Genomic DNA, 20,566 nt, shown 5'->3' with positions numbered 1-20,566 from the left:
AAGAGTAAAATGTCAACTAGGTAAACGTATAAAATGTATTTCGCCATCTAGTAAAGGTCATATACATTTGACCATCCTAGTTAGTCATAGTAGTTCACCTATTTTCTACTGGAGGGCGCTATACCAAAACAAATTATAGAAATGCAAAGTATTCTCTTAGTTTTTATCTAATACTCGTAGTATTCACTTAGGAATATATATTTAAGGGATTTTGTATTGACTCTTAAATGTATTCCACATTTCACACTCACCAAAAGAGAAATAATATAATTATTAGGCCCTTACGAAGATATGATATTTTTATAAATAGTTTCTACTTTATCTTTAAAATTAATTATTTATAAGTTAAATTAAAAAAAATAAGGACCATTGACTTACAACATAACAGACTTTGTGGGTTATAATAAAACGACATATCTTACTAACGTTTATATTTTAAAATTTCATTTCTAATAAAATTAGAAATTATTAGATAATTATAAAACAAACAAACAATCAGTCTTTTGGAAGATAAATGGTAAAATCTACTTAACTTGAAAGCGAACGATACAACATTGACAATAATGGAAAATTACGAAAAATATTAAATTTCTTTAAAATTATTTTAGTGAAATAAGTTCTATGTTCACTCAGCAGCTTCAATGGTAATATTTTAATGTTGACAAGTCTCATCGTCCTGATGGGGCATGGGGTGGTCACAATGTGATATTCCATGGATAAAAAGTAAAGTAAAGTTTATACATTTCTACAAAAAATTAAAAAAAAAGTAACATATCTCCAAAAAGGGTAAATCTTTTAAAAGTATGTATTAAAAAAACTAAATTAAAATAAATCTACAGACTATTGGAAAACATTTTATGTGACTAAGACATATAGTTTGGCACAAATATGTACTATGATTTAAATGTAATTTATGCATCTGTAAAAAATTTAGTTTAATGACTAGAAGTACTTGAACCCAACTGTATAAAATATGCATATTAATTATGCTAAAGTTAATTCTTGCAGTTTCTTTTCAGCTACCTGTGATGAGGTATTCGGCAGGCTTCTGTAAATAACGTAAAATATTTAAATAGTATAGAACAAAGTCGCGTGGACCATAGTATGTAATTAAAAGTTTTTGTGCTAAAACAAATGCTTTAAATCAATATTTTTTACGCCGGCTTTTTCTCTCGGCCTACACCCTCTGTCTTCTTTGCCGATGAGTAGGGATGCCTTCAAATTTAATGACGTGGAATAAGTGATACATGTATCTTATGTTCCATAATAAACATACCTATTTTATTTTATTTTATTTTTTTATTAAAAAACTATCTGTGTCACACAGTATTACTAACCTAATCTATGTCCGGTCAATTTAGACAATTGAAATAAAGAAAATTCCGACAGAGCCAAATCCGACCTAAGAGACCTTAGGTCTCTACGAGGATTTGGCGGGTGTTTGTAACAAATGTACAATTCCTTTTTATGATATTTTTTTTAAAATAGGGCCCCTACATAGTAGCCTATAAAGCACGCGATCAGGCAAATCTGTCGCCGAGAAGCTAGTTAGCAGGGGAGTCAAATCTCCCCTCTCTCCCCTTCCTAAAAATGGACTCATTTGCGTTAAACCAGACCTAAACCCTATGGTTTATGGGCGAGTCGGAACGTTACCTTTTGTGCTATTCATCTTACTGACGTATTTGACCATTCTATGGCAAAAAAAATCCAGCTATAGGCTGGAGAAACAGGTCGGATAGCCCATCCCGGGATACCCTAGTGCCAGTCTCTTTATGATATTAGTATATGAAGACTTTATTTTAATATGTATTTTACTTAAAATAAATATAAAAATAACTTACTTCTGGGTGCACTTTTTAAAGTAGTGGTACGTGATACACAATCGCTATCTTCCGATTCGGATCGCATTTGAAAACTTGTTTCTGTAATAAAAAAATTAAATTTAATAATATATACATCTATAAACGTTATTATCTTCTTCTAATATATAAAAGTATCGTGTCACAATGTTCGTTCCCATACTCCTCAATCGGCTACTATCTATCTTTCTAACCCTTAAGTGATAAAGGTTGTTCACCCCAAATTTTACATTTTTATTTTTTAGAATATTTCTTTGTTTTTATTTTTTTATGGTACAACCATTGATATACAAAAAACCCAAGATGCACACTCAACGTCAAAAAAACGTCCTCAAAAAATGAGCGCAACATTCTAAATTGTGCGCTCATTTATAATAGTCTCGCGTCTACAAGTGGAGTCGATGTTATTTATTTGTGTTTTTTTTTTATAAATAAATTTATGTACTCTTGAACTTTTTTGTGTGTAGTTTTTGACAAATATATTTACGCTATATAAAGTGTGGGTCAGGAGGTAGCCAATTTAACATTTTTTTTTAATTTAAAGAAAAAACTTTTTAACCGGATTAAAGTTATGTATTATTATAAATTTACAACTATTTAACATCCAACACCTTTTGTCTTCAGTCACCGTGACCACTCACGCTGTAAAGCACCCGAAAAGTCGGATAAATTTAAAATTATGTTAAATAGTTGTAAATAAAAAAGTAATGTTCGACTCCACTCAATACCTTGTCCTACCGACCACGGTCGGTCGTAAAATTTTATTGCTTTAAGTACGTATTCACTGCGTTGTAATAACAACTTTAAGCAATTCGCGTAAGGTTGATTTTGCAATAATATATGCTTGTAACATATACTGTTATGGACAGAAATAGTGTTTTGGGACACTTTCGAGCGTTATGGTAGGGGAGCCCACGATGCTAAATGGGGATTTACTCGAGCGTCGTAGAGACCTATTGGGATGCAAAGCTTAGATAAAAAGAAGAAAAAAATGTTATATGATAAATTCCTTTTCATCGGTGGGGGAAGCGGCTATAGATAGTTAAATATGTAAAAAAAACTGTTGCATCCTCGAGCGCGTCAGATATTGATAGCATCTATGCCCTACGTATTTTTAATAATGTACGTATGTTAATGTGATCGTTTGCATGATGCGGGTGGTTGTATTTAAGGGTTGAAAATTAAAAAAAAAAAAATTTATCGAGCGCGTCAGATTTTCTAAGGGAGTGTTAAGTGCACCAAAAAAAAGCTCTCATTCACTAATCTGACGATTTCGATGGGACGCAAACCCACAGCCATTTTCTTAATTTGCAAAAAAAAATCGCAATTTTGAAATACTCAAGCGCGTCAGATTAAGATATATGTGGTTCATCTTTATGTTCTAAACGTACTGTCTCATAATCTGACGATTATCTAGAGGGATTCGCCTGATCTGCCAAAAAAAAAATAGAAAAACGGTTCACCTAAAGGGCCATCCCTGCAACTTCCCGCTAATTCCATTCCTGGGCGCTTAAAATTGATATTTTGAGCTCGCTGAGTTCAAAGAAATAACATTTCTATGCATTTGAGCTCTCCCAGCTCGAAAGTCTGATAGAAGTTTCATAGAACACTATTTTTGGAATTTTCAAACCGCAATAACTTTTGAATGGATCAAGCAATTTTCACGCGGTTGGCGGCATTCGACGCAGTTTTATCATCCTCATAAATAATTTTGCAATTTTAATTGATCGAACCACAAATTTCGGAGTAATCCCGAAAAAACACTTTTTCGGGTTTCTTTCGTGTACGATATCTCTCGAACGAATCAACCGCTTTTGACCAGCTTGGTGGCGATCGACGTGGTTTTTCAAGCTCAAAGGCGGATTAGTTTTTGAAGTTGATCGATAAAGAAACCACTTTAAAAAAAATATTTCTTATTTTTTTAAGATTTTTCAAAATTTCTCAAAATCTATCGGTCCGAATCGGTTCAAATTCACAGGAAATGTAATTTTGAGGGAAATATTTAGAACGCCGTTTAGTAGATTCCGATCGGTTTAAGGAAATGTAGGCATCACGCAGCTGCACGCATTTAACTTTATCGACGAATTTTTGTTTTTCGGCTTGCGGAAATCGTCAGATTATATATTTTTCATTATTCTTGAATTATTTCCTTCAAAATAAAAAAAAAATTAGCTACGCTCGAGAATGTCGAGATGACGTTTTTTTTTTACAACTTTGTTGCCCTCCCCTTTTTTTCCGTCACTCTCAAATTGTCAGATTAGTGGAATATACACTTTTTAGGATGTAATTAACTCACCCTACCTTAATCTGACGCGCTCGGGAATTTCTGATGGTCAATTTTTTTTTACTAAACTGATCCTGTCTCCTTCACGTGCGGCTTTATATATGGGCCTCATATTTTGTGGAGGTACTTAACCGGGTACAAGGTATCCCCCTATATATTAATCTGCCGCGCTTTAGTAAATCCCGAAATCCCCTCTTGGGCTCCCCTACCATTACTTTTATATGAGACTGTGCATCTTGGGTTTTTTGTATATCAATGGGTACAACATGCAATACATACAACCCCCAAATTATCGATAATATCGATAATACGATAAAACTACACAATAAAACCTGCAGTGTTTTGCAAAGCATATGCAGAGCAGTGTTGGCCTAGTGGCTTCAGCGTGCGACTCTCATCCCTGAAGTCATAGGTTCGATCCCCAGCTGTGCACCAATGGACTTTATTTCTATGTTGCGCACATTCGCTCGAACGGTGAAGGAAAACGTGTTGAGGAAACCGATATGTCTCAGACCCAAAAAGTCGACGGCACACAGAATCACCTACTTGCCTATTAAATTGAAAAATTATCATGAAACAGATTCAGAAATCTGATGCCCAGACCTAAATAATCTTAATCGATAATTGTACAATTAACAATACATTAAAAAATGTATATACCTAGATCTTTTAACTAATAATATAACTGAGTAAAATCAAACAAACAAGTGGCTTATTGCTGGAAAGCAGATACAAAAAAAAAATGTAAGCAGCTCTTGTGAACTCAGCCAGAGCACAAATAAATAGGTCTACCTCGATAGAAATCTTATTTATTACAGATAACCAATAATACTACTACTTCTCACCACTATCATATCTCGCCTTTCCAGCAAGTCTGCTCGGCGCCTCTTGGTTGTCCACGTGACCAAATGTGCGGAAGCCAATCGCGAATTGTGCGTAAGGGCTAATTTCATATAGTTCTGGAATAAAACAATTCGCTTTTAAATGATCACGAACATTAAGTTATATCAATGAAATATGTGTTTCTATAAAGGTAAACTAATTGATTTGAATACAAGCAAAGGCCCAATATTAATAACAAATTAACAAATCCTGCGTATATTATTTTTAAGGTATTCTAGACAAGTAAAAGATAATTGAAATAGCTTATGAAATTGTCTTATTATCGGAAGTGAAATGAATTAAAAATTTACAAGCATTTTGTTCGCATACCAATAAATTCTATAGTTTTGGTATTAATATATGAGCTCTTTAACCTGATTATCTCTTTATATATTATTATATTATATATATTCATTAAATTAAAATATAATATTCTTGTTTAAAAAATTTCAATATGTGTATCACTTATATTCGTTATAGGTAACAGATGTGCCCACAGATTTAGGAACGCTTCAATAAGCTATGTTATTTTTTTTTGTTAGTACGTCGCAACCCCATTACGCCTAATGTTATATTAGTTATAAGCTCTTGTTTTAAACGATTAAAGACTTTTGAGACGTTGACTTAATTATCCACATATTTTTATTTCAATCTGTATAAATACGTGCTCAGTAAGTTAGGAATAACAATCTCACCATGTTTGTTATCAGCTGTCAAATGAACTGGCGTGCTATATACTCTGTTGTTAACGTCAGTGGGGATACTCTGTGGCGTGTTGACAGTTGCGTTACTACGCTCAGATTTACACTCTGTTGTCAGTGAGTTTCTATACTCTGTGAGTCTTTGGTGGCTGGAAATGTTAATTATTGATAAGATAAAGACATAATGTGATATCAGAGTTATCTATGGAGAGTTACACTGTAGGAGATATTGTATGGGGATTACCAAACCTCACCAATGAGATCAGCGGAGGAGCGATAGCTTAAATAAAGCTCTTCGTTTAAGTTTTTAAAAATCTACTTAAATGGAATTCTATTGATAATTATTTGAGTAAAACGTTATATTATTAATATTAATTTGATAATGTTATAATATATTTTAATAATGTGATGACGTAGTGATAAAATAATATAGGAATCGATGATATGATTGATAAAGTAATATGTAATCTACTATGTAAAATTCTACCTTTTATTTAAGACAAATTTGTATGCTAGTATGTGTGACAGAAAATGCGAAGGTTACATTGAACCACCAGTATATTTTTGTAAGTCTTGCAAATAAATTATTATTATTTACGTTCGCAAGCATTATGATCCTTTCTAATATGACTATTTTCTAATTTAGGGCTACCATTGACATTTTCGTTTCCACTCCGGCACCTGCCCTGCGATTCTGTAACTCACTTTTCGAACTCACACAGCGGTTTTCGCAGCGGCGGTCGCGCTCAAATCAGTCGTAAAGCAGTCATTTTCTGATAAACAATAAACTACAAGGAGGGACCTTATCATAAGTGAGTTACAGAATCGCAAGGCTGCTCCTGTAATTCTGTAACTCGCGTTAGCGATACTGGTTTCATTCTTGAGTGGGGTGCCGTATCAGCGGGATAGTGGATACTGAGGGAACTACATCTTTTCGCATACTAACTCGTCGCCATCGTTATTGCTATCGCTATTGCAACTTAAAGAGTACCAGCAATCACTACTTAGTACCACTAAATAAACAGTAAAAGTGCACACTTACTTATGTCTCTTGATGAAAATGTAAACACACGTAAACAGACATATAGTCAGTAGAATCGAGCTGCAGATTATCACCAACATGTTCAGATCGAGGAACTCCGACGGCGGTCCAATTGACTCTGAAAAAGTTCAATGAAAGAGAGATAGAAGAATAATGGTATGTGGTTATTGCAAATAATAATAATAAGTAGTCTTCTGTATTTTTTTTTGTACTTTTGTTTGTTTGCAATTGGGCTTTTATGAGACAATGTAGCTTATGAGCTTAACAAAAGGGTGGAGATGCAAGGAAGAAGTGGCTTTTTGATACCTTCTTGTTCCTTGTACCTTTACAATTTGTCACATGGACGAGTTAATATAAAATTGATATAATGCAAGTATTTGCTATTTCTTGAAAAATTATACAGGTCTTCTGTATTTGACGCTCGTCGTCGATTTATGGTATACGAGCAAGCGTTTCGTTTTTTATTGTATAGAACAGGGGGCATACGGGCAGGAGGCTCATTTGAAGTTAAGTGATACCGCCTATGGACATTATTAATGCCAGAGGGCTCGCGAGTGCGTTTCCGGTCTTTTAAGAATAATTGATACGCTCTTTTCTTGAAAGACCCTCAATCCCGGTAGTGGTCTTCCCTGGTAGGTAACCTCCAACTGTTTAAAGAAAGAGTTTACTCCAGCTTCAAAGGCCGCAACGCATCCAGGAAAATGGGTGTCCATGACAATATGACTGCCCTATTTGGGCGTCCCGTAGGCTCGTTTGCCCCCCTATATTATAAAAAAACTTGAAGCTGAATTGGCCCATTTTTGGTAAATTATAGTGATTTCCTAATATTTGTACACAACTTAAAATGAATTTTTTTTCGTTTAGAGACATCAATTTTTTTTAAATCAGTTATTCTACATAACATACCTCCATGCAACGTTGTTGTAGCGTACATATAGAGAGAAGTTGAAACCCCAGCTGAGTTCTCAGCTAAGACTCTTATTTGATACCACTGCGCTGGATTAAGATCGGCCAGAATAAACGAGTTTGGTTGACTTAGTACAGGTGTGTAGGACCAGGCATCTAGGATTGGCTGGAAATATAATTAGAAGTTAATAAAGATGAAATACTTTAAATGGTTTTTTAGTCACAAGAGCCGACGGGGCGTTTTGGTTAGAAATACATTGCATATGCCCGAGAGAGAGAGATTAGAGAGAATATATTTTTAGCTTAACAGTAAATTAAGCCAAATACTTTAAACCAATGTATAAAAGTCAATCATATTTGAAAAATAATCAAACTAACAGTCAACTCTTTGTTCCTCGTAACTTTACTATTATAACATAGCTAAGAGGTTTAGAAAAGGTTGACCCGGACCGCGTTATAGAAAGTCGCGTTGTAGGAGTATTCTCGTATTTTTTTTTTTGAACAATTCAAAAACTAGGAACACGAATTTAATGTTATTTAGATTTATTTTATATCACAATTGAAACAAGTAGGTACGCTAATTATGGATTTGACACATCATTATAAAATTTACACTACAGAAATATAACTTGGGAATTTTCGCGTTAATGCTCCCCGCATTGTATACCGCGTTGTATAGGGGATTAGTGTACTGTGTCTAAAAACCAAAAGCACCCACCATTTGCAAGAATAGCATAATATGAAAATTTATTACCAGTCGATTTTCGGCCCGTTTCCATATCTTACTGCCGTACTCCCTATAATCCACCTCCCACCTGGTGATCTCGCATCCATTATCATCCCAACCGCTAAGTTGTATGTAAATGTGTGTCGCGTTGCTCCAGAACCATTCGGTTGTTGTTGGTGATATTGGAACTGAAAATATATATATTAAAAATAATGTATCTTTAAGTTTTATCTAAACCATGGATTGGATGCATATTGCATTCTCCTAAATAATGTATATGTAAACAAAATTAATTTTTATTATTATAGTTTAGTTTTTTTCTAAATTTTAGAAAATATCCATAATAATACTAGACGTATTACTTAACATCAGGTGAGCCTCCGGCTAATTTAGACCCTTAAAAAAATTATAGCAAATGGACACTAAAATATATGAGCAACTATTAATTTAATATATTACTTATTTGTTCTCACTTTTAACTATCCTATTACTTTACTATATTCAATGACTCTTATTCATATAAAATATTTTTTTTATTGCATTCTTTCAAATAGAGTGCGCTTTCGTCTCGTTCTGTCGAATTGTGTTTATGGTGTAATAAATAAAAATATAACAATCATCAATACACTATTTACAATTTTCTTAACCTATATAGTAATAACTAATAATAAAAATAATTAAAAATTAATAAAAAGAAAATTATAACAAATTTAAAAAGTAGATAATTTTTTTTATTATTATAAATAATGGGTTATACAACTATAATCACTACTTTATAATAAAATAACGTATTAAGCCTGTAGCTCAGACTATCGTGTCTATAAATGTGTATGTGTCAATAAATGTGTCTGTGTATTTCTGCCTTCAAGAGAACTATTATTTCTTACCTCCACCCAAAGTTGTAGCGTCAACATACGCTGGTTGTGATGTTCCCACACTGTTCGATGCTGTCATCCTCAACGAGTATTTCGTCCCACACTTCAGGCCCAGCAAAGTAAACTCCTGAGTGCCTTGAAGGAATGTCCCTTTGTCTGCCCAGGCGTCTTGCCAGATGCCATTTGTTTCTTTCCATGTCAGATTGTAACCTGAAAATTTTAATATATTAGGGCGTGACTTAAAAGTAATGAAACAAAAATAGGCGCTTTTGACATTGACATCTCAGATCAATATGTGCTGATGAGTAGAATTCCCTCTTCTCTCTTTAAATAAACATGTATTGAACACATGAATTTCATTATAAAAAAAATAAAAGTTTCAAGCATAGAACCTTGTCAGGCCTAAGAAAGATGACTTAAGCAGGCTTTGCGAAAATTGTGAATATGTATATATTATTCATAATTTTTTATTGTTGCTGTGTTATTTTAAATATTTTTATCAATAATAAACACGTGGTCAATATTGTATAAACAAAAGTGTAACTACTTTAAGAACACTGTTAAAACCGCTTTCAACCTTAAAAATTATTTCCGCTTAAATCATATCATATTAACTACCCACATTGTTAAGAAAAATAAAATATTTATCTTTCACTACATTACATTCCGAAATCTACGCCATCATAAAAATCTATGGGCAATCCGGTGAAAGAAATATTTTACTGTGTAAGTACTGTTTAAAACGCTGAGAAGCGTTTATAAGTAAGGAGGTATATATAACTAACTTACTGATTTTCTGTGGTTTTCCATTAGCTTTTTTAGGATAATCCCATTGTAAATATATCGCATTTTTATGTGACGTAACTCTTAGGATTGGTGGATCGGGTGTAGGCAGAACTGTCACTTCATACGACACAGAGTCAGATCCGTACAGGTTTTTCGCCAGGCAGGTGTAATTACCGCTCAGGGAGTGGTCGATGTCTGAAATTAAGTCAATCTAATTGCACAGTTAGCCCGGCATTGGTCGATATAACAAGTCTAAACTGATTATACAAATTATAACTGCTAATTTTGAGTACATTGAAGGAATGTATTAGTATAAAATAATATGTTTAAAATTAACTGGAATTTATTAATTTTCGTTTAAGAAACATGGGTGCTTTATTTATTTATAGTAAAACCTTTCTGTTGTACTGTAAACCACTCCCAATTTTAGATTTATATTATTTTGAAATAACTATGGTATGTTAAAATTATTAAGGAATTTCTACAAGATTAATTTATTATTTTAAACGTCAAAAAGAACTCACTATTAATAAGAAGACTGTCATCATGATTCCGTGTGAAGCGGGGATGGTGTGTGATGATATTGTGGTTGTGATACCACACAGTACGAGCTGCAGGAGATCCCACACAGGCACACGATAGAAGTAGTGAAGATCCCACTCCCACGGATATTGACCCACCAAGAGATGATACTCCAGCCACCACTGAAATTTAATTGTACTAAGTGTAAAAAGTCTATAATATGTACAATAGAACACGATGGATTTGTCCGTTAACTTTGTTGAAAATTTTATAATAGACCTAGACTCGATAACACAGCCAACACGTTATAAACACTGAGCGTTTAACTTAACAAATTGGCCATCTACGTTGGATCAAGGAATGACAAAGGCAATTGACGGAAAAGACAGAGAAAGGAGAAGGAAAACTAGGTATAATAACGAGCACGACCAGGACTGGCGGATAAATAAAGAGCAGAGGGACAGTCAGCAATACTGATAAAGTTTTCTGGCATCAGCCGTTTAATTTCGACATCAAGTCTACTTTTTAAAGGCTTCTGCATGGTTCAACCGTTCAATCAAACTAAGGGCCGCATCAATGTCTGTATTTATAGCAACCCGAATTTGTGATCGACAACTGATAGATATAATAGCGTTACTCCAACATATATACGTATATATTTGTATTCGTGACATTTATTTAAATTATTTTCTAGGTATTCAAAAATACTTGTGGCCCAAACATAGGGGGGCAAACGAGCATACGGGACGACCAAAAAGGAGAGTCATAGCTCCACCCATTTTAGTGGGTGCGTTGCCGGCCTTTGAGTGAGAATTTATGTTCTTTTTATAAATAGTTCGTGATGATATTTCCCAGGTAAGACCCCAACCAGGAGTCGATTCTACAGTTCACAAGTTCGCAAAAGAAAATATTTTGTGAAGCGGACCGTGGAAGACTTCTCTCAAGTTTTCTTTATCTTAATATTACATACCTTTACTAGTCAATTCAGCATGCACTCTATCACTAGCGGCGCCCTCTCCGGCAGTTGTAACGGCCCGAACAAACACCTCATACTGTGAACCAGTCCGCAAGTTGCTGACTGTGAAGCTGTGTTGGCGTAAGGGATTGCTGTCCTGCGAGTCCACGCGATAGGTCTGCGGTGATGATGTGCTGGAATCAATAAGATAATTCTGATAAAACATATTTATATTCGTTAGATAAGTTTAAAAAATGTTTAGTTCAAGACGAGACAAATTCGTTTCGTTTATTTATTATGAAATAATTAATACAATTTGTATTATATTTTAGAAGTGAAACTTTCCTTCAAATGCCACACGTTTTTAATTATCGACTAAATAAATTTATAATAAAACCACGAGGCATTTTAATTTACAATTCGTCATTTGATATTTCAACAAATTATTTTGCAATAAATATTAAATACTAATATTTCATAAATTCTCTTTACGAAATTTTATTTTTAAAAATAGAATTTCTATAAGGTAGTTCGCCCTTCTCACTCTCTCTCAATCGGTCTCAATCGCTCTCTCCCTTTTCTTCGACAGAAACGCTGCACATCTTCGTGACGTATTCAATACGTCTTATCACCATATCTTTATATATATAATTCTTCTGTGAGTGTGTATGTCACTGAACTTCTCTCAAACGACTGGACCGATTTTGATGAAATTTTTTGTGTGTGTTCAAGGGGATCTGGGAATGGTTTAAATTCACAAATCAGCCCGCCAGATGGCGCTGCAGTCGGTACTTTCATGTTTGCTTTACTAATCGCTTGAAATATCATGCAGGACAACGTCTGTCGGGTCCACTAGTATTTTATATATATATATATAAATTGCTTAAATGTAAAGTAGATCTTACCAACCTTGAAACTGGTTTTACATAAACATTGTAATGAGTGATTTCTCCGTTCGGTTGGTCTGGTCGCTTCCAGCTCACAATAATGGACGTCGGTGAAGAGACTACCAGTTTTATGGCTGAAGGAGGGCCTGGAACTAAAATGGAAGGACCTTTTTGAAAATATGTTTGTACCGGGTTCTGTTATTATTCTATTTTTGGGTTCGTATTTACAGAATCATCACCTACTTGCCTTTAAAAATTAATTAATATAAACGTAGTATTGGAATATACTCAACCTGGAACGTATTTAGTACGTAATTCTTTGTTTTCGTAGTTGAAATGTGTGGAATCTTTTAGCGACATCCAAAACTTATAGTTATATGTGAACTGTTTGTTTTCATCATCATCATTATATGCTTAAAGCCACATGGGTGATGATTTATAATAAAAACAGTTTCCAAAGAAATTATTCCTTATGCATGAATTTACGCGAGTAAATGCGAGTCACTAAACTCTAAACCCAAACGACCTATTGCGAAATAAATATGTTTCTATATATCAGGGGCTTGCGAGTGTATTGCCGGCCTTTTAAGAATTGGTAAATAATATAGCCACAATCACTTAAGAGCAATCACTACAATATAAGTATAACTTCAAAAACAAAAAAAAACTTTTTATACAATCGTGGCGAGTATTATGGAGCAGCAGTCGAGAGCTGTTCTTAGCGATTTTGTAAAATATTGAGTTTAATAAAAAGCATTTGGCGTTTACTTCTTTTTTGTTTTGCGAAACTCTGTATCGTCCGTCTCATCTCACGCGAACGACAGGCATACGTTTGTTTCACTAGTGACTACAGCGGGTGGAGGGAGACATGTATTGCTATCTTTATATATATAATTCTTCTGTGAGTGTGTATGTCACTGAACTTCTCTCAAACGACTGGACCGATTTTGATGAAATTTTTTGTGTGTGTTCAAGGGGATCTGGGAATGGTTTAGATTCACAAATCAGCCCGCCAGATGGCGCTGCCGTCGGTACTTTCATACTTTGCTTTACTAATTGCTTGAAATATCATGCACGACAACGTCTGTCGGGTCCACTAGTAATCTATATATATAAAAGAAAGTCGTGTTTGTTACAACACTTATAACTCGAGAACGGCTGGACCAATTGCCATGGTTTTTGATTTGTTGGATTTGTTTCCGTCCCGAATAGCAGAATAAGCAATAAAATATCGGATAAGTTATCGAATAACAATAAATTAATTAATAAATTTTACGAATGAAAAACCCATATGGTGCCATCTGTTGACAAAACTACGCATCATTTTACGTCGAATTCGTGTCAGTTCAAGAAATTCCGATCTTGAGGTGAATGAGGAGATGCATAACCATGCTTTGATCCTGATCAAAAGATGTTGGGTATCAGAAAGTGCTTAACATGCAGTATCGCCATATTGACGCTAGAGAGAAGATGCCTAATGTGTAAAACTGCCATTCTTCTTTCGCAATGGCAAGCAATAAAACATTTCTGTATTTGCAAAAGAATTGTATTAATGTAATACTTAACATTAATAAAATCCTAAAATAAGTTAAATTAAAGTAACAACGATATTATAAGGTTGTAGGGCGGAACGAAGTTAGCCAGGTCAGCTAGTAATATAATAAAACAGAAAACTTACCATCCTGCAAAGTTGTGCATACGACAGGATATGAAAACGGTCCCATGCCGTAACTGGAGAAACCAGATACTTTTATGGTGTAATTTGTATACTTCATAAGATTTTGAAGGTATAATTCCGTGTGAGGTGACGTCATGTTTAGCCACGGACCATCTGAAAAGTCATTGTTTGAACTTAAAATTTTGAAAAATATTTTCACACTTCTTATTTCCAAAATTAAAAGAACTAAAACTTTTGAGTTGCTAAAAGTAATTTAGTGAATATAAGTGCAAGTGCGTTATATCGGACACACGAACATAGTGTCAAAACGAACAATAAGACTGTTAGTGAACATTACCTTAGTTTAAGCTATTCTAGTATTATAGAAAATTAAGTCAACATAATATATGTTATTAGCCATAATTTTTGTAGAATGCTAGAATGTAATTCATGTAAGTCACACTCTCTTTCGTTAACTGTATTGAAGGAAACACAATTAATTTCGATAGTACTATCGCAAAATGGTTTTAATAACTTGTTAAAATAGTTAATACTTTCTCATATTCAATTCTGCAAAACAATCAATTTGATAGTACTAAATAATATTGAAAGAGTCGGTTTCCTTCTAAATGTTAAAAGTTCAATTAAAATAATTTTGGAATTGGTAAATATTTCGTTTCTAGGGCTTGGAGATTTAATGACTTATTAAACATGATTATTGAGCTTCAAAGTCAATGTAGTTCATGATCTAACCATCAGTGCTGTAATACACAGAGTATCCGAGTAGTGATGCTCCCTGACTAGAGATGGGCTGCCAAGCGATTCGCACCGAAGTCGATGAAATGCCACGACATTCTACACTAGACGGAGGATTTTCTGGAGCTGAAACACACAACAAAATATATGACAGAGGCTGAGAGATGATGAGACACAAATTTTTAGTTTAAGAAACAACACTATTATAACTACATTAAATTGTATTAATTAATAAAAATAAAGCCGTAAAACTCCATATTTCAAACAACTTATGAACATACTATTATGTTGCTAGTATATTACAAAAAAAATATAACTCGAATATGAAATAAGTTATGTAACCTAACATAAGTCTTAACTAAAATATATATATGTAACTTATTACATATATATATATATTTTAGTTAATAATTAGTAGCACAAATCAAATGTTAGCAATTATCGCACACTTAAGGCCAAAATGAGCCCTTTAGTTTCACTCATAAATTCTTGTTTCCGATTATGTCCAATAGGTCGACTACACTTATATTACTATATATATATAGTAATATAAGTATATATATAGTAATATAATATATATACCTATCACTTAGATTTAAGAATCCTTAAATAAGCCAAATTAGTTTTTTGTTAGCGGTGCAACCCCACTACCCCTTATTTAAAGTTATATATTCTCATATTTTAAACGATTAAAGCCAGTTGGCACCCAGCTTCAATGAGTTTCAATTAACATATATTTAAACATATGTTAACAACCACAATAAAGCTTAACTCATAATATGTGAAAAACACCTGGAGAATCAGAACCTCAGGGCTAGTGAAGGCTTTAACAAAACTATTTCAGATTACTCACCTCCTTCTCGAGTGGTTTGATACACAGCCAACGAAAAGGGTCCATTCCCAGCTGAGTTGAAAGCACTTATAGATACAGCATATCTATAACAAAAGGAGACATCTCTATCGCATCATATGAAACAATAAATCTTCTCTAATTTTGAATTTTGAATAGAAGCAAGCTGACCATAAAATATATTTATTTATTTATATAATCATGGCTTTGCTACGATCCTACCATACCTCTTCATCAACTTTTACAATATTCACCATTCATGCTCGTCGGTTATGGATACTTTTAACTTGTACCTTCTCTAATATCTCTTGATTTGGTTCAGGACTCGGGTATGCACGACAAGGCCTAGACGATCACCATCCACGGTTACCTTGTTTATCCTACTTGTTAACTGCTTCTCGTTCATCAGTTCCACATGACCAAAGCATTCCCTTTCATATCCTTGTCTTCTCCTCTAACCCACACTGCTCACATCTCTTACTATTACTTATCCTATCAAGCAATTACACCACAAATACACTTAACGCTATTTTGCAGATACAATCTTAGTATTACCTCGTATTTTTCAAAAGACCATTTAGTAATGTTTCTTGTTTTCCTTTCCTAGAGGTCACTTTCACCATTTTAGTTTGTGTGTCATTAGGAACTGAAAATAGTTAAAAATCTTAAAAATCATATCAATACATACATAGAATATATACATAAATACATTAAGATATACTACACTTAAAAAAATCGATTATCTTCCTTTCGATTAATAAGCTGTACATTGAATTTATACAAATTCTAGTAGTAGCCTTAGCATGGTAATTCTACTAAATACACTTTCTAATTTATAGTTTTACCAATTACGAATCGTTTTTTAGAATGGCGTTACTGTACCGTACTGTACCGTTTACTGTACCTGTTTCCCCTGCAATCCTTGGCACGGCCTTCACATGGTAGCCCTGAAGGGGACCATTGTGAGAATCCCTTGGCGGAGGCAACCAAGTTATGAGTAGCTCCCCTGGGTTGTCGGTTTGTTGCACTTGCACACTCAGGGGACTTAAAGATGGGGCTGCAATGAGATAATTAATTAAATATTTGTCGACCTCATGTGTTCACAACCTCCATCGGGACCTTATATAGAAGAAGTCACAACAATAATCAAAAAGATTGCTGAAGCCCACGAACAAAGGCTCCAGCGACACGTGAATGTCGAGGCTATTTAACTTTTTTTTGATCCCACGGGGCTAGTGCCAAGCACAAAAGTATATATATGAAAAAAAATATAGCGGAAAATAATAGTACACAAGAACAGAGCGTCTTCCACTTAATAGAAACTGTAAAAAGTGTTATTGGACACTTTCTTATGCTAAAAATCCTTTTTAGTTAATAAGGTTAGTTTCAATCTCAAGACTCTTGGGCCGTGGGTAAAAGTGCACAGGCGCTAATTAAAGATTTAAGTTAGCACCTGGTAGATAGTACCGGTGACACCAGAACTGATGCTTTCCTTGGTCAACGAACAAGTATCGCAATACAGCGAGGAAATGCTGCCAGCGTTAAAGGTACGAGTGCCACAGGGACCAAACTTTTTAAATTTGTTTTGATTTTCTTTTTAATCATTTTAAATTATTTTTATTATTACTTTGTAGGTTATGGTAGGGGAGCCCAGGAGGGGATTTCGGGATTTACTAAAGCGCGGCAGATTAATATACAGGGGGATGCCTTTTACCCGGTTAATTACCTCCACAAAACATGAGGCCCATATATATAAGGCCGCCCGTGAAGGATACAGGATCAGATTAGTAAAAAAAAATTGACCATCAGAAATTCTCGAGCGCGTCAGATTAAGGTAGGGTGTGTTAATAACATCCGAAAAAGTGTATATTCCACTAATCTGACAATTTGAGAGTGACGTAAAAAAAGGGGAGGGCTACAAAGTTGTCAAAAAAAACGTCATCTCGATATTCTCGAGCGTAGTTTAGTATTTTTTTTTATTTTGAAGGAAATAATTCAAGAATAACGAAAAATATATAATCTGACGATTTCCGCAAGCCGAAATAACAAAAATTCGTCGATAAAGTTAAATGCGTGCAGCTGCGTGATGCCTACATTTCCTTAAACCGATCGCAATCTACTAAACGGCGTTCTAAACATTTCCCTCAAAATTACATTTCCTGTGAATTTGAACCGATTGGGACCGATAGATTTTGAGAAATTTTGAAAAATCTAAAAAAAATAAGATTTTTTTTTTAAGTGTTTTCTCTATCGATCAACTTCAAAAACTAATCCGCCTTTGAGCTTGAAAAACCACGTCACCGTTGGCGCCACCAAGCTGGTCAAAAGCGGTTGATTCGTTTGAGAGATATCGTGAACGAAAGAAACCCGAAAAAGTGTTTTTTCGGGATTACTCAGAAATTTGTGGTTCGATCAATTAAAATTGATTTGAAATTATTGCTGTTTGAAAATTCCAAAAATAGTGTTCTATGAAACTTCTATCAGACTTTCGAGCTGGGAGAGCTCAAATGCATAGAAATATTATTTCTTTGAACTCAGCGAGCTCAAAATATCAATTTTAAGCGCCCAGGAATGGAATTAGCGGGAAGTTGCAGGGATGGCCTTTAAGGTGAACCATTTTTCTAATTTTTTTTGTCAGATCATGCGAATCCCTCTAGATAATCGTCAGATTATGAGACTGTACGTTTAGAACTTCGAAAATCTCTTAGAAAATCTGACGCGCTCGATGATTTTTTTTTTTCATTTTCAACCTTTAAATACAACCACCCGCATCATGCAAACGATCAGATTAACATACGTACATTATTAAAAATACGTAGGGCATTGATGCTATCAATATCTGACGCGCTCGAGGATGTCCATGCAACAGTTTTTTTTTACATATTTAATAATCTAAAGCCGCTTCCCCACCGATGTAAAGGTATATATCATATAACATTTTTTTCTTCTTATCATCTAAGCTTTGCATCCCAATAGGTCTCTACGACGCTCGAGTAAATCCCCATTTAGCATCGTGGGCTCCCCTACCATTAAGAAAATTGTAAATACAGATAGAAATAGTTTTAGTAAAATTAAAGATTGATATTAAGTTTAAAAATCTTTTAATTGTCACTTAATTTGTATATTGACATTTCTAAGGCTGACTTGAGTGTGAAACTATATTTAACTCGTGACTGAAGTTTAAGTTAAGAGTATTCAAAAAAGCATTAGAAATTTTTACCTTCCTGTAGTGTAGTGAAGTGAACAGGCATTGTATAAGGGCTAAGATCGACCATATTTCCCGAAGATACTCTCACTCTGTACTCGGATGCTGGTTGTAATTCACGTAACTCTATACTTTGACGAATATCTGTTTCTTGTCTGAAATTATAATATTTGGTTTTGTAATATACCATAACCATATTAATTATATTTAATGTATTTGGTAAAATTTTAGCATGTTAAGACATGCATTAGCATCAAGCGTTTGTTTTTATGTTAAATAAGATTGTTTAAAGAGTTATTTCACGCTTCCTATTTATTTTTTGGAGGACAAACTTTCTTAGACACTCTACCAGAAGGCTCACGATTATGTTGTCGGCCTTTTAAGAAATCAATCACCTTTCTCAAAATACCCTAAGTCGTAATTAATTAAGCAAAATTTCCGAACAAACGCGGTGCGCGGTAAAAATTTTTACACACCTTCTATTTTTTTTAAACTGAAAAAACTGTATATAAATATGTAATACTAAGCGTCAATATCGAAGACGGCTGGACCAATTCGAGTAGTAAAACAAAAATATTTCATAATCTGAGAAGAACAATGAGATATTAATAATAATAATATTTTTATCGAGAGATAATTTTCAAAACTATAAGGTTTATTATTACTTAGGTTTTTATTCCGAATAAATTTAAGTCTCTATAGCATAGCAAAATGTTCTATATATTGGTATATAGCTAATAAAAAGGAAAGTAAAAAAGTGCGTGCGTACAAAGTACACATGTCAGAAAGAAGGGAAACTTCTTTGTAAATTAATTATTGAGTAATTGAGATGCCCAAATCCCATAATTTAATTTTGCCAGTCTTTCTATATTAATGAATCATACTAAGGCTAATTAAAAACCAGAACTAAAATTAGTTGTTGTTATGTATATAGAAATACCACAATAAATATGGTAACAATTATTACCAAATAATATAACAAATTCATTATTATCATAATTGCTAACTTATGTCCACATTTTCTAAAATAGCCAACTTGGTCATAGCAAAAAAGGTCTTGTGCCCTTAAAAAAATACAATACCAACAAAAAAATGGTAATTTAGTGAATTAATAAAATAATAATAATATTGTATAAAATTATATGTATTAAAAACACCATCGGTGTTCAAGTATCAATCGCTCTCTTCCTTTTCTTCGGCAAAAACGCTGCACATTTTCTTGACGTTCAAAAATAATATCAAAGCGTAACAAAGTTTGCGGGGGCAGCTGGGGCACCGTATTGTACCAATAGATGTTCAGTACATTTAAATGTATATCACATACCGTGTTATATTGATGGTTTTAGCCGCATCCCATCCGTTGAAGTGGTTAGTAGTATACTGCACGTTATAGTACTGAACATGTGCTATTATGGTGTCGCGCCACGACAGTTTCACTGATGAACTGGACACGGAGTCTACTTGAAGGTCTAGAGGAGGTGTAGGGGGCTCTGAAATGTTAGGTGTATTGCTTGTCTGATTTGTTTTGTTTTTAATATTTATTTATTTATTTACACTTTGTTACCATAATATACAAAATCATACGTATAAAAAACAGAAAACAAAAAACAAAAAAAAGCTGGTTACATAAGTTATTAGGCAATGGGCCTATATATTCTATTTTTAAGCATAA

The 20,566-nt window shown here is 33.8% G+C and overlaps 1 protein-coding gene across 1 annotated transcript in view; it reads right to left on the bottom strand.

Annotated features, from left to right (window-relative positions):
- Positions 1-416: 416 nt before the first annotated feature.
- LOC125059361 (Down syndrome cell adhesion molecule-like protein 1) overlaps positions 417-20,566 on the bottom strand; it is a 114,512-nt gene continuing 94,362 nt past the window's right edge. Inside the window, exons 18-36 of the mRNA XM_047663757.1 lie at positions 20,219-20,384; positions 18,910-19,049; positions 16,594-16,746; positions 16,245-16,335; positions 15,693-15,775; positions 14,837-14,965; positions 14,105-14,257; positions 12,449-12,578; positions 11,555-11,733; positions 10,587-10,766; positions 10,066-10,257; positions 9,289-9,486; positions 8,429-8,589; positions 7,675-7,840; positions 6,769-6,886; positions 5,721-5,875; positions 4,989-5,102; positions 1,842-1,922; positions 417-1,048 (exon numbers count right to left, since the gene is read on the bottom strand). Coding sequence (XP_047519713.1) covers positions 1,020-1,048; positions 1,842-1,922; positions 4,989-5,102; positions 5,721-5,875; positions 6,769-6,886; positions 7,675-7,840; positions 8,429-8,589; positions 9,289-9,486; positions 10,066-10,257; positions 10,587-10,766; positions 11,555-11,733; positions 12,449-12,578; positions 14,105-14,257; positions 14,837-14,965; positions 15,693-15,775; positions 16,245-16,335; positions 16,594-16,746; positions 18,910-19,049; positions 20,219-20,384 — 2,618 coding nt within the window. The 3' untranslated portion in view covers positions 417-1,019. The remainder of the gene's footprint in view (positions 1,049-1,841; positions 1,923-4,988; positions 5,103-5,720; positions 5,876-6,768; positions 6,887-7,674; positions 7,841-8,428; positions 8,590-9,288; positions 9,487-10,065; positions 10,258-10,586; positions 10,767-11,554; positions 11,734-12,448; positions 12,579-14,104; positions 14,258-14,836; positions 14,966-15,692; positions 15,776-16,244; positions 16,336-16,593; positions 16,747-18,909; positions 19,050-20,218; positions 20,385-20,566) is intronic.

Source organism: Pieris napi, chromosome 19 (genome assembly GCF_905475465.1).
Source record: "Pieris napi chromosome 19, ilPieNapi1.2, whole genome shotgun sequence".
Lineage (NCBI taxonomy): Eukaryota > Metazoa > Arthropoda > Insecta > Lepidoptera > Pieridae > Pieris > Pieris napi.
Note: the sequence above shows the minus strand (reverse complement) of the source record. Positions and strands in the feature narration are given on the sequence as shown.